This window comes from Gopherus evgoodei, chromosome 10 (genome assembly GCF_007399415.2).
Source record: "Gopherus evgoodei ecotype Sinaloan lineage chromosome 10, rGopEvg1_v1.p, whole genome shotgun sequence".
NCBI classification, from domain to species: Eukaryota; Metazoa; Chordata; order Testudines; family Testudinidae; genus Gopherus; species Gopherus evgoodei.
Window position 1 is genome coordinate 54,763,322 of NC_044331.1, and position 12,077 is coordinate 54,775,398.

Sequence of the window (12,077 nt, forward strand, 5' to 3'; positions counted from 1 at the left end):
TTATAGCACTGCCACAATGGACATTGGCTCAATTAAACAAAGTTGTCTAATGCCTTCTGAAAAAAACTGCTTCAGTATAAAAAAAGAGGATTAAACTGCAACCGGATCATTCTGCTTGGCTGCTTTCAAGTTTCAGAAAAAAAAAAAGTTGCTTTTGGTTTTAGAAGCTTTTGCTCTCTAACCAATTATTGCTATTGCACTACTCTACCTTTACTTAAAAAAAAAAAAACGACACTCCCCCATTGCGAAAATACACCTCTACCCCGATATAACGTGACCTGATATAACACGAATTCGGATATAACGCGGTAAAGCAGTGCTCAGGGGAGGGGAGGGCGGGGCTGCGCACTCCAGCAGATCAAAGCAAGTTCGATATAACGCAGTTTCACCTATAATGCGGTAAGATTTTTTGGCTTCCGAAGACAGCATTATATCGGGGTAGAGGTGTACTTTAACCACGTACAACTGTAATACTTATTACTTCGATGAACCTGTGCTTATAGGCTATGTCACTATCTAATGGAAGGTTTAGCAACATGGTTCTCAGAAAAAAAATCTCTGCCTATGCTGGTCAGGGAAATCCTGATAAAATCATGTTGGCAACAAGTATTTTTTTAGCGTGCTTGGCAAGGACCGAAGTAGGCCCTGTAAGATGGTGTGGAGGGTGTGAGGGGGTGAATAACTTGCCATGTAACTCTGCTCTGAAGGTATTATCCTGCATGAGTCTCATTCTTGGATCTCAGCTCTATAGCATGAGACTGACAAACTCCAAGTCCTAAAGTTTTCTGGTCCTCAAGGGCAGCAGCCAGGAGTGCAACATGCCCTGTTCTGTTGATTGTGCTCCATGTTGCACCTTAACCCCTGTCCTTACTTGGAGATTTCCAGTCAGTTTCACATTACCCACACCCCAAATAGTGCCAATCACAAAAATCAATCAAGAAGGTTAATATTTCAAAACATTAGACAATAAGCTGCAGAACAGACAACGGCCAGATACTTGCCCATAGGGGTTTAGACACAGTAAGTTAAAGGTGACAAGACCGAATCTGTATTACTTCATGGCAGAGTGCCAGGGAAAGTGTGAGAAGCATAGGGTATAAAAGATGAAGGTGGAAATGACAAAGAATGCTGGATCATACCATACCTAATGGAGTATTAAGGCAGACACACTGCAAATCAAACCAAAAGTTTTCTACGTCCTGCATAGTGTTCAAAACATACAAACGTCTCTCAAATGGGCGACTGCTTTGAGCCAGGTTATAGTGAGGGTCACAGATAGTAGTATCAACAATCACTGCATTTCTCTTCATATAGACGAATACCTGGGAAACACACAAGGTTTCAAACTGGTAAGTAAAATTGCTGAAATGGCTATCTTAGCAGGACATACAATTCCATCTATTCCAAGTGGCCCATACTGGCAACAACCACTTTGCACATTGCTGTCATCTTGCACAATGATGGCACTTTCTGTGATTAGGGAACCTATTCTGGATTCTGCAGAGACAATATATCATCACCCAATGGCTAGGATCAGGAATACAATTCCAGAGACTATCAATTGTGTTGTGGTAGAATATATCACCTGGTCAAGTCAGAATTTTACTGAAGTAAACTATTTATGCCTGGAATTCCCCTGTTCCTTATTGGTTGGTTTTACCCTGATTACGTAGCCCACTGTGTATGCAAGAACTATTGTCTTTAATTCAGTAATGAATGATTGTGTAAGTGTGTTTAATCCCAAACGGACACCTTTCACAGTTATGTTTTCAAAAAGCCACATCTCCCAAAGGAGGATTTACATGGCACCCCAGTCCCCAGTAATGGAGGCAAACACGGTAAGCCTGGTAAGTCCCAGACAGGGTGCTGGCATTCTGGAGACTTCCAGATCATCACTGCACAAAGTTTGTAAGAATTTGAGTCTTGTTCCAGAATGGTCAGAAATTATCCATGCAACTTCCAATATTTCACTAAAAATTGCACGGTTGCATCTTAGCCCAGAGCCAAATATTTAAGCTCATAGCAAATTTAAAATCTCTTATTTTATCATCATCATCATCATCGGAATAAAGAGTAGAGTAATATTCAAGTTTTAAATAAAATTACCTGATCTTTATCTTGGAATTTCTCTGTTGGGCCAAACTGTAGTAGCCCCATGCAACATAACCTCTGCAGGTTTTCCACCACTGAAAAGATGTATCTCCTGCAACATAGTTGGATATGTTACATTCTGTATTCATGATAAATTTAACAAATGTGATACATGTCAGTAATTTACACTAAACTGCAAAAACCGGCACAAGCAATAACATCTTTAAACAGACATATTAAGTAGTCATATAACAACTCAAAGGATTTTGGTGTTCCTTAGTGTAGGAAGCAAAATGGTTTCACCAAATCTAAAACAAGGTTACTTAGTGCATCAATGAAAACCAAACCTGTATTTTTAAAAAGTAAAATCTGCCAAATGTTTGAGTTTAACTGAGTAAACAGGGGCGAGGGCTCCAGTTGGTCAGCAGATAATTTGAAAGAGAAGATACCTGGCTGTTGTATCTGGACTGATAGAATTGCACGTACACTGTATTATAGGAGGACTTGGCAATGATCCCCAAGTTAAGATTGCCTAACACTATTAGACCCTGTTTTCTGTTCCTTATAACTTCGGCAAACTAATCATTCAGTCTGAAATATTTCATGCCAGATGTCGCCTTGAGGCTTAATTTTTTGGGAAGTTTCAACAAAAACTGGCTCTTTCCAAGAACAAGATTAGGGTAAAATACACTGTTTAGACCATGTTTAAAAAAAAAATCTTACAACTGTTTAACTGATAGACTTCAGTGTCTCCAAATGCTGAAGCATGAACTTGAAATTTGCCAGAAATGGCTGCTGGGATCAGAAAGGTGCTTTCTGGTGTTTCCATGAAGACCCACCCACATTTGGCAAGTTATAAGCCTCTGAAAAAAATCCCTTTGCATATGCATGGTAGAGATTTGTTTGAGGCTGGCAGTTAAAAATCTCTGAAGATTTCATTTGCTCTGAGCATGCTCTTACTCAGGGCTGCAGGAGCCAAGAAATATATTCCCTGAAATTGCTTCTCCAAGCTCATGGGGACTGCTATGGTGCCAAGCACCAGAATAGAGAGCAGGAAGAGGGTCTGTGCTGTTCTCTCAATACTTCCCATGCTGGTGCCCAGAAAGCATGGAGGAGAAAGAGGAAGCTGCCTCCTGGAATGTAGAGAGTGACAAACAAAGGGACAGGCTGGGTGTGATATGAGCAGATAGGCTGGTTTGAAGCAGAGATAGGGAAAAGTAGTAACCATTAGCGGTTAATCTCAAGAATTTAGAACAGAACCCAAATTCCCACATCTCAGCACTCCTTTGCTGTATAGCAAACTGCTATGACACCCACTGGCGAAGTCTCTCTCTGTCTCATCCTCCTCTGCTGGTTGGTTCACAGAGGATAACAGCCTCCCAGTGCTACCACCAACACACTAGTTCAAATGGAAGTCTGTGATGTTTAGCTAAAGGTTTCAATCCTGTTGACTCATGTGGTGGGTTGATACAGTTCCACATGATGAAATTTCTGTTCTCTCATGTTTCTTTTTATTAAAATCTAGGAACTTCTACTCAAAACATTACAGTTGTAAAATCAAGAACCCAAAATTTAGGAAATTCCAGATTTAAAGTTGCCTGTGCCACTCTGTTTGCTGACACAGCATGCTGGATGAGTTAAGTGCCAAATCAGGATGCTCTCCTTTGGAAAGAGAGAAGACAGTGCCATAAGGTGAACTATCCAGGCCAGAGTGCTAGCCAGTTGGCACTGCTCTTTCACTGACCACATGCCCTGAACCATCTGATATTCTGAATGAGCCTAGAACAGCACCTGTCACAATGCTCCCCGTATCCCTGGAGACCTGATTGATGTGAAAAATTTGTTCGTTCTCTGATGACATGGACAATCTTCCTAGATCCCAGTCACTTTACCCATCCGTTTTTCATCTTTTAGAGTATAAAGTTCTTCTGGACAAAGAGTTTGTCCAGTGTAGTCTTTGGGAGAACAATCAACAGCCCCAATTCCTCCCCACAGCCACTTAGTTTGACACATCCCACCAACACAGGTACTTGCCTCTTATAAAGAAGCTGCTGTCGGACTGACCTCGGAAGACGTCTGATCAGTGTGTGTTTTTTTAGAGGATTGTTTAAAAAATCCTCAAGCCCATCCACCTAAAAATAATTATTTTACGATAAGATCATCAAAATGTGAAAACTGACTGAAATTTTATCAGAACACTTACTTGAGATTAACTAGTCTTCAAAGTATCACACTCAGTGACAACTGCTTTCAGAATTTGTTTTCTTAACAACAAGTATCAGCACCAAGAAGGATGTTCAGAGAAGAACCATGAGAATGATTAAAGGATTAGAAACCATACCATATAGTGATAGATTCAGGGAGCTCAATCTATTTAATTTGAGAAAGAGAAGGCTAAGTGGCGACTTGCTTACAGTCTATAAGTACCTACATGGGGAACAAATGTTTATAGTGGGCTCTTCAATCTAGCCAGAAAAGGTACAACAAGATCCAATAGCTTGTTGGAAGTTGAAACTAGATAAATTCAGACTCAAAATTAGGCGTACATTTTTAACAGTGAGAGCAATTAGCCATGGAACAATTTACCCATGGTGGAGGTAGCTTCTTCATCATTGACAATTTTTAAATAGAGATTGGATGTTTTTGTAAAAGATCTGCTCTAGGAATTAGTCTGGGGAAGCTCTTTGGAATGTGTTATATAGGAGGTCAGGCTAGCTCAGGGATCGGCAACCTTTAGCACGCGGCCCATCAGGGTAATCCGCTGGTGGGCCGCGAGATATTTTGTTTACATTGACTGTCCGCAGGCACGGCCCCCCACAGCTCCCAGTGGCCACAGTTTACTGTTCATTACTCATGTTAATTCATTTTACCAGGCATAAGCTGTGTTCTGTGAAGTCTTCAATAAGTCACATGCAAATTATTCTCCTATGAATCAATAGCACTAGAGTGCTGCTCATCCTGGATTGATATTTTCTTCCGGAATCAAACTGGCAAGAACTGAAGTTAAATTTCTATGGATTACCAGCTGAAATTGATTACATAGTCTTAAGAGCAGATAATACAGACTAAGCATGTCTTCTGCTTTCTAAAGTACTGTTAATAACACTGGACGTTACATCATACAGAATATAAATTGCAAAAGGAAAGCACAGTACCTTGTAGCTGACTTGCACTATCTGGATAAAGATGGAGAGAGGCAGGCAAAGAAGAACATCACTTACAAGAGCCCAGCCATACCCAAATTCCCTATGTACTGGAAGAGGAGGGAGGTAGCGCATCCACGAAATATCATCCACATACACTAGAGAAAGGATGCTGGTTTAGAGTCACAGATTGAACAAAATTATTAGTCCTAGCTGGGGACCAGTTAAGTACTGGAAATCTGAAACCAGGTCTACCTTTGTAAACATAGGAATTGCAATACAGATTCAAAGCAGCAGTCCACCTAGACTAGTATCCTGTTTCTGCCAGTGTCCAGTACCAGAAGTTTCAGAGGGAGGTGCACTAATCCCTGCCATGGGCAATTATGGAATAACCTGCGCTTAGAAGAATCTTCTTCCTATACTCAGGCAGTGAGTTGTTGTCTTATGCCCACCATTTAATAACGGGTCAGTCAAAAGCCTTAGATCCAAACCACCTCCTTTTTTGAGTTTGCAAAAGTACATGTTCTCCATTTCCAATATGTGCTCCACATTGTAATCATGGCTACAGCGTCCACAGCTGAAGTCTGAAATTTTAATATATGGCAGTACCAATCCTTTAATGAGGGCCAGTGCCTTAAGAAAGCTTTGAGGAGGTGGTGTTACAAGCAACTGTAACAACATTTCAGCATATGCTCAGTGAGTAACTAGCATTAAAAGTGGTGAGGATTCCCCCACCCCAAGAATTCCCCCATGTAGACACAGTTCTGGTCTGATGAGGAGCCAGTTCTTACCTGTCTCATTACACAGATCCACCTCAGACTCCCGTGCAGGGACTTCATGATTCCCCATGCATGTAGTCTCTGGTGAAGCCTCATCATCATCATCATCATCATCTCCTGATGCACTTGGATGAGTTTCAGGTACAGCAGTGTTTGTGTCTAGTACCTGCGGACTGCCTCTTTTCTCACCATCATAGCATGTTTTCTGTTGCTGCCCATTTAAAGGATGTCCGTAAATTAGGTACCAGAGGAAAATGTGGACCATTCTTAAACGAGGCATTTTGGGAAGAAAGCCAAGGGAACGCCCGAGTCCTGGAACTGTGAAGAAAAGATGAACCACTGAATGCAAAGACAGAATAGATTAAAAAGATAAAATGGCTAATTCCCTAAAATTGAGGGAAATTACAAGCTAAATTGATTGGGAGGAAAAATGTAGACACACAAACTTGCATGAAAGTTGGAAGCTGTTTAAGAGGAGTTTATCAGATGGCCAAAAAGCCACAATCACAAAGAAGAACTTTGTGTAAAAGCCCATTCCGGTTAAGAGAGGAATAGAAGGACGCAATTAGAAATAAAAATGCAATATATAACAAACACAAGAAAGGAGAAAATGACAGCAATCAATATAAATCAGAAGTTATGAAGTGTAGAAAATTGATAAGGGAAACTAAAAGACATCAGGGAAAAATTCATGGTTGGCAGAGCCCAGGACAACAAGGAGGAATTTTTAAGTAGATCAGGAACAAAACAAAGGTATTGGCCTGTTATTAGATGGAGATGGTAAAATTGTTGTTAATGATGCAGAAAAGTTCAATAAATATTTCTGTAAAGCAATTAGCAATCCTAACTTTTAAGAGTTGTTGCCAGCACCCCCTAGAGCTGTTCTACTTCACCGCAGTCTTGTTTTAGTATGCTCTAATGCATATTTTTCTGTACTACTTTATTGTCACACAGTAGTACACAGTGCATGTGTAGCAAAGGCTATAGAAACCCCCCCCCCATGTTATAGTAAGTGACCAACTGAGCTATAGTTTTAGCATCCCTGTTGGTGATTGTGGATGGAATGGGGGTCTTTAATTGCTGATGAAGAGCTGGGCATAGCCACCTATGGGAACATTTTCCCAACTGCAGTCACATCACATAGGAACTACTGGAGCACTAGGGGCAACTACATTCCACTGCCAATGGCTTTGGCACATTGAACCTAGGAAGTTCCCACCTGGATTTCACTCTAGGGCACAAATCTGAAGTGTGAGGATCTCTCACACCCTGTACGTGAGAAATGGAAAAGTTTCTCCAGTTGTCTGAATTATCTGACAGATGAGTAGAAGTTAGTTTTACCTGTAACAGGGTGATAATTTTTTAGCTGTATTATGCCCATTTTCTCATCAGTTTTCCTTGCCTGGCCATTATTTTCAGTGTGATACATTTCCCCTGATACAGCAGCAGTCTCTTGCCCCAGACCATCTTCCTCTAAATGCTCTTGGGGTGTTGGTGTCTGGGGAACTTTAATCCTATATAAAAATCACACATCAATATTGGTACATTGGTAAAGTCAAACAGGCACTAATATAATTAATTCTGCAATCACCGGCCAAGGTGTCAGTCACTGTTCGGCAAGAAAATCTTCACACAAAACCAAGACTAACTCCTTTCCTTGCAAATCATTACTGAGGAAAAGGGTTTTTCATGTTTGCTCTCACGAGGGAAATAGTAGGGGGTCTCCTGGTGAAGGATGTGGGTCTATTCGCAAAGAACAAAAGGATTTCATTGAATGGACCTTGGAGTGGGCTGCACAGAGCCAGGGCTTTGGAGCGGAGCCCGGAGCAGCTCCGGAGCAGTGGAGCTGCAGGTTTTTGCCTGGAGCTGGAGCACAGCTCCAAAGCCCTACACAGAACACCATTCCCAAAGCCACCAGGACAAGCCCTTATGACTGGCTACAAGAGAGAAGTCACTCCAAATAAAGAGAGCATCAGCTAGAAGCTTCAAAAGAGTGTGCAGGGAGCAACAAGAGGTGCTGCTGCCTTAGGCTGTGATTCTCCAAAGGATAGTAAAAGTTTCATATGTTGTAGGAGACAACAGCTGTAAGTGAGGAATGATTAAGGTTGTGAAGTATGACTCCTCCGCTGAACAGATGTGTGAGCCTGCTATCTAAATGGAATGTGAGTTTCGAATGGGAGAGCAGCTCCAGGAATCAGTTCTCCCCACGCAAGGGATAAGAAGTGTTGAGGAGGAAACCTCCAGCCGCAGTTGATAGTCTGGGTCACCTCAAGCCCTTGGGTAATGGTGTGTCATGAAAGCTAGCAGGAAGGGCCCCCCTCCTAGTGACATGTAAGTCCCCAGGTGATGGGGGAAGAAGTTGGGGAGATGTCCTTTCCGTACTACTTTTGAATCAGTCAGGAGGTCATCAGATATTTCATGACCCCCAGGATAGGTCTGTGTGTAGGAAGCAGTGGCTCTCACGCGCTGCCACACGCTGGACTGTTTGAATGCATGTGACCAGGGAGGGAAGCAATCAAGAGACTGTCAAGTTTCCTCTTGGCCTGGATTTTGTAAATATGCAAGAAGCAATCAGGGGGAGGCTGTCTCTGTTCAACAATAGGATACAGGTAACCACTGAGATAGTGAAGTATATCTGGCATGAGACATTCACAGTTTCGAACAAAAAACAGAAAGCAGACGTCACATGCCTCTTTACAATAACCTAATCTTTAGACATAAGATCTTTAATTGGGACCTGTCCCTAAGATTTGCTAGAGCAAGTGAGGCTGATACCAGACAGACCTGCTGAAAAATTAGAACTGCCAGGCTTAAAAGGTTAAACTTTGAGTTAAGGCTTGGGATTTAAGAGGTCTGTGTTCTACTTCTGGCTCTATTAGACTTCCTGCGTGATTTTCAGCCAGTCTCAAATTTCCATGCCTCAGTTTCTCCAAAGTGAAGCTAATACTTCAAAAAATTCATCACTGTTCAAGAGTGGCTCAGCTATCCCACCCAGGTGTGCCACAGACAAATGTAGAGATAAATAACCAAACAAGACTTAAGGACATAACACAGACTAGCCCTATGCATTATATGGTGGCACAACTAAGGAAATGAACAAACAGTTTGGAAATAACAGGAATATCAGACTGCAAATATTGGAGTCACTGAATTGTAGTCAGTACTTGCCGGTTTGCTGTGCTTGAGTTGGAGATCCGGAAGCGCACTTGCTCAATGGCACTTTTTACCAGGGGGTCATTAGGATTCACCGAAGGGTGGACGACAAACTCTACCTATACAACAAAGTAAAACCAGAAGAGTGTATAGAGGAGATTTACTTATACGGAGTCAGAGCAAATAGAAATTAATCACCATACAAAAGCAGTATTATCTGATGCCCTGCACATCCTTTATGTTTTAAGAGGAAGAGAGGAGACAGGAGCTGCCCTCAGACCTGAGCCCCCCATGAGGCTTGATATCTCAGAGGGAGAAGGAGAAACAGAACAAGTAGGTGTGGCCCATATTACATTTGAGAACCATATACATTTAGAAATGTTTCCTAGTTTTTAAGTAAAAAATAAAGACAAAAAAAAGCAATTAAAACTGCCTCAACTGCTGAAACCTGTATAATTTTAAAAAACATGTTAAATACATACAGGGGAACATAACCATGTAGGGCAGCATAAGGTGTAAATTTTTTACAGTGGGAGTAAATAACCATTGGAACAATTTACCAAAGGTCATGGTGGATTCTCCATCACGGACAATTTTAAAATCAAGATTCGATGATTTTTTAAAAGCTCTGCTCTAGAAATTATTTTGTGGAAGCTCTCTGGCCTGTGCTACACAGGAGATCAGAATAGATGGTCACAATGGTCCCATCCGGCCTTGAATGCTAGTAACAGGCTGAAAAGTGTATGTAAGACTTCAAAGGTCTATAAGACCAACAAATTCCTATTAGAAGGAGTGCACCTTGAGGACTTCTCTCAGGTCAGGCACTTAGACTTCATAAACTTTCTACAGTGCATGCGCAGCGGGTAATTTTCAGTGGATCATTATCAAATAGTAATTTTCATTCATGATTGTGTAAACACCTCCTCATTGAAGACTGTTTACATAGCAAGCACCAGTTTGAGTTGTGCGAAGGAAGTTCCAATCATTATTTCAAATTAAAGAATTTGTTTTTACTGCCACAAAACTCAAGAACAGATGCAGATATTTTCATAGAATAATAGAATATCAGGGTTGGAAGGGACCTCAGGAGGTCACCTAGTCCAGCCCCCTGGTCAAAGCAGGACCAATCCCCAACTAATTTTGCTTAAACTTAAAAGAACACACACAATTTTGGATGAAGATCAAGCTTGGGAAAATTCAACCCCGAAGGCTAACTTATGAAGTTTTCACATGCTCTCACTTTCCAAGACAGGGCTAAAGAGGGGAACTGTTTGACAGTCTGAACTATGCCGAGATGGAGCAACCAGCCAGTTACCAGAGAAGTGACAATGGGAAGCTCCAAGCACTAATTAGGAGGAGTCTTGGCTTGCTGAGTATAGTTTCTGGGTAGCTTTTTTGGGGGTATTACTAATAAAACAAAGTATTTCTACAAGAAAGGCCTGATAGGTGTCGACATTGGAGAACATTTAATATAATATGCTGAGAGATCTGCCTGTTATGTCATTTAGTTCTAAATTAAAAAATGGCCAAGAATAGTTGATAATATGCAGTATAAGCAGCCATTTTTGCTGTCACAGTTCCCAGCAGCAGAAACTCAGAGCAACAAGCTACCTTTTTGCTAATGCCATCTTGAATGACTGTTGTGCGGTAGAATCTGAGGAGCCCTTCTTGGGAAAGCTTGTGTACCAGTCGAACAATGGACTTCTTACAGCATTTAGTGGAAACACCTTCTTGCTTCTCCTGATCCATGATCATTTTCTGAAGTCTAGAACATGAAACAGCCTTTTACACTTCTTAGCAGCAGTAACATTTCCATGCTGCTCAAAGCTGCAAAATCTATAGTAAGTTTCTGTTCAAAATTAGTTCTATTTTTAACCTTACACCAAACTGCCGCAGGCCACTCAACTCACATTTGAAAGCTCCATTTGTCATTGCTTGAAAGGAACATTTATTCACCAACATCCTCTGGCAAACTTAAATTGTGATGTGTTTAGAAACAGTGGCTAAGATACAGCAACTGCAGTGTGGTATGTGCCTGATGTCATAATGTAGGAAAGATTTTTTTCTGGTTTTAAGCCAGTAATTAACCCGAGACTTGAACTGGGCTGGCTGTGCCATAAGAACAACCTAGCTCTTTTTCTGAGGTTGCCATCCTGTTTTTCAGAATTTTCATTTTAAAAAAGGTAAGTTTAATGCCTATGGCCAGGTAGAATAACTTGAAAATGTGAAAGGGAGTGTGCACCATGGCAATGATTTCTGGTTGCATCTGCAAACCCTGAAACAATCACACAGGGTTGCAAACTGTCTCATACATCTCAATGGAGCGTTAGCTCAGCTGTGGTAGGATAATTTAAATGTCATCTATGCTTGGAGGGGTGCCGTATAGGGGGGTCTCCTGAGCCTGGACTGAGTGCACCCTGGGTCTCATCGCTTCTTTCATCAAATATTTACAAAGGCAGAGCTCGTGGGCTTCCTGGGTCTGGGGCAGAAGGATTTGCAGATAGCACAGTAAGCTGAAATGTGTGCCTCACCCAGGCAGTAAAGGCATTGCCAGTGCTCACTACTCACAGAGAAGGAGTGCAGGCAGGAAACAGTTTTTTAAGCCCAGAATCTGGGGCATAATCCCAGATGGGGGTGGGGGGCAAAATACAGTCCCTGAACAGGGAAGAGAACTAAACTAATTATACTAAAACTGATCTAAAACACTAAGAAAAACTATGTGCAAACTATTTACAGCTAGGCAGAAGTAAGTCATTCTTAGAAAACAAACAGCATGAAGGAACAGTGGGTTCCGACTCAGGCCATGCTGCAGTATGAGGGAACTGGAGAGGCGTCAATCCACACTACCTCTTACACCCTCAGCTGGGAGCACAAGGAGACACACTACGTATGTGTGGATTAACTAACACTG

The 12,077-nt window shown here is 41.6% G+C and overlaps 1 protein-coding gene across 1 annotated transcript in view; it reads right to left on the reverse strand.

Annotated features, from left to right (window-relative positions):
- GTF3C1 (general transcription factor IIIC subunit 1) overlaps window positions 1–12,077 on the reverse strand; it is a 78,448-nt gene that overhangs the window by 42,976 nt on the left and 23,395 nt on the right. Inside the window, 8 exon segments of the mRNA XM_030579220.1 lie at window positions 1,145–1,322; window positions 2,107–2,203; window positions 4,126–4,223; window positions 5,247–5,392; window positions 6,026–6,331; window positions 7,355–7,527; window positions 9,182–9,285; window positions 10,778–10,931. Of these exon segments, the coding sequence (XP_030435080.1) occupies window positions 1,145–1,322; window positions 2,107–2,203; window positions 4,126–4,223; window positions 5,247–5,392; window positions 6,026–6,331; window positions 7,355–7,527; window positions 9,182–9,285; window positions 10,778–10,931 (1,256 nt within the window).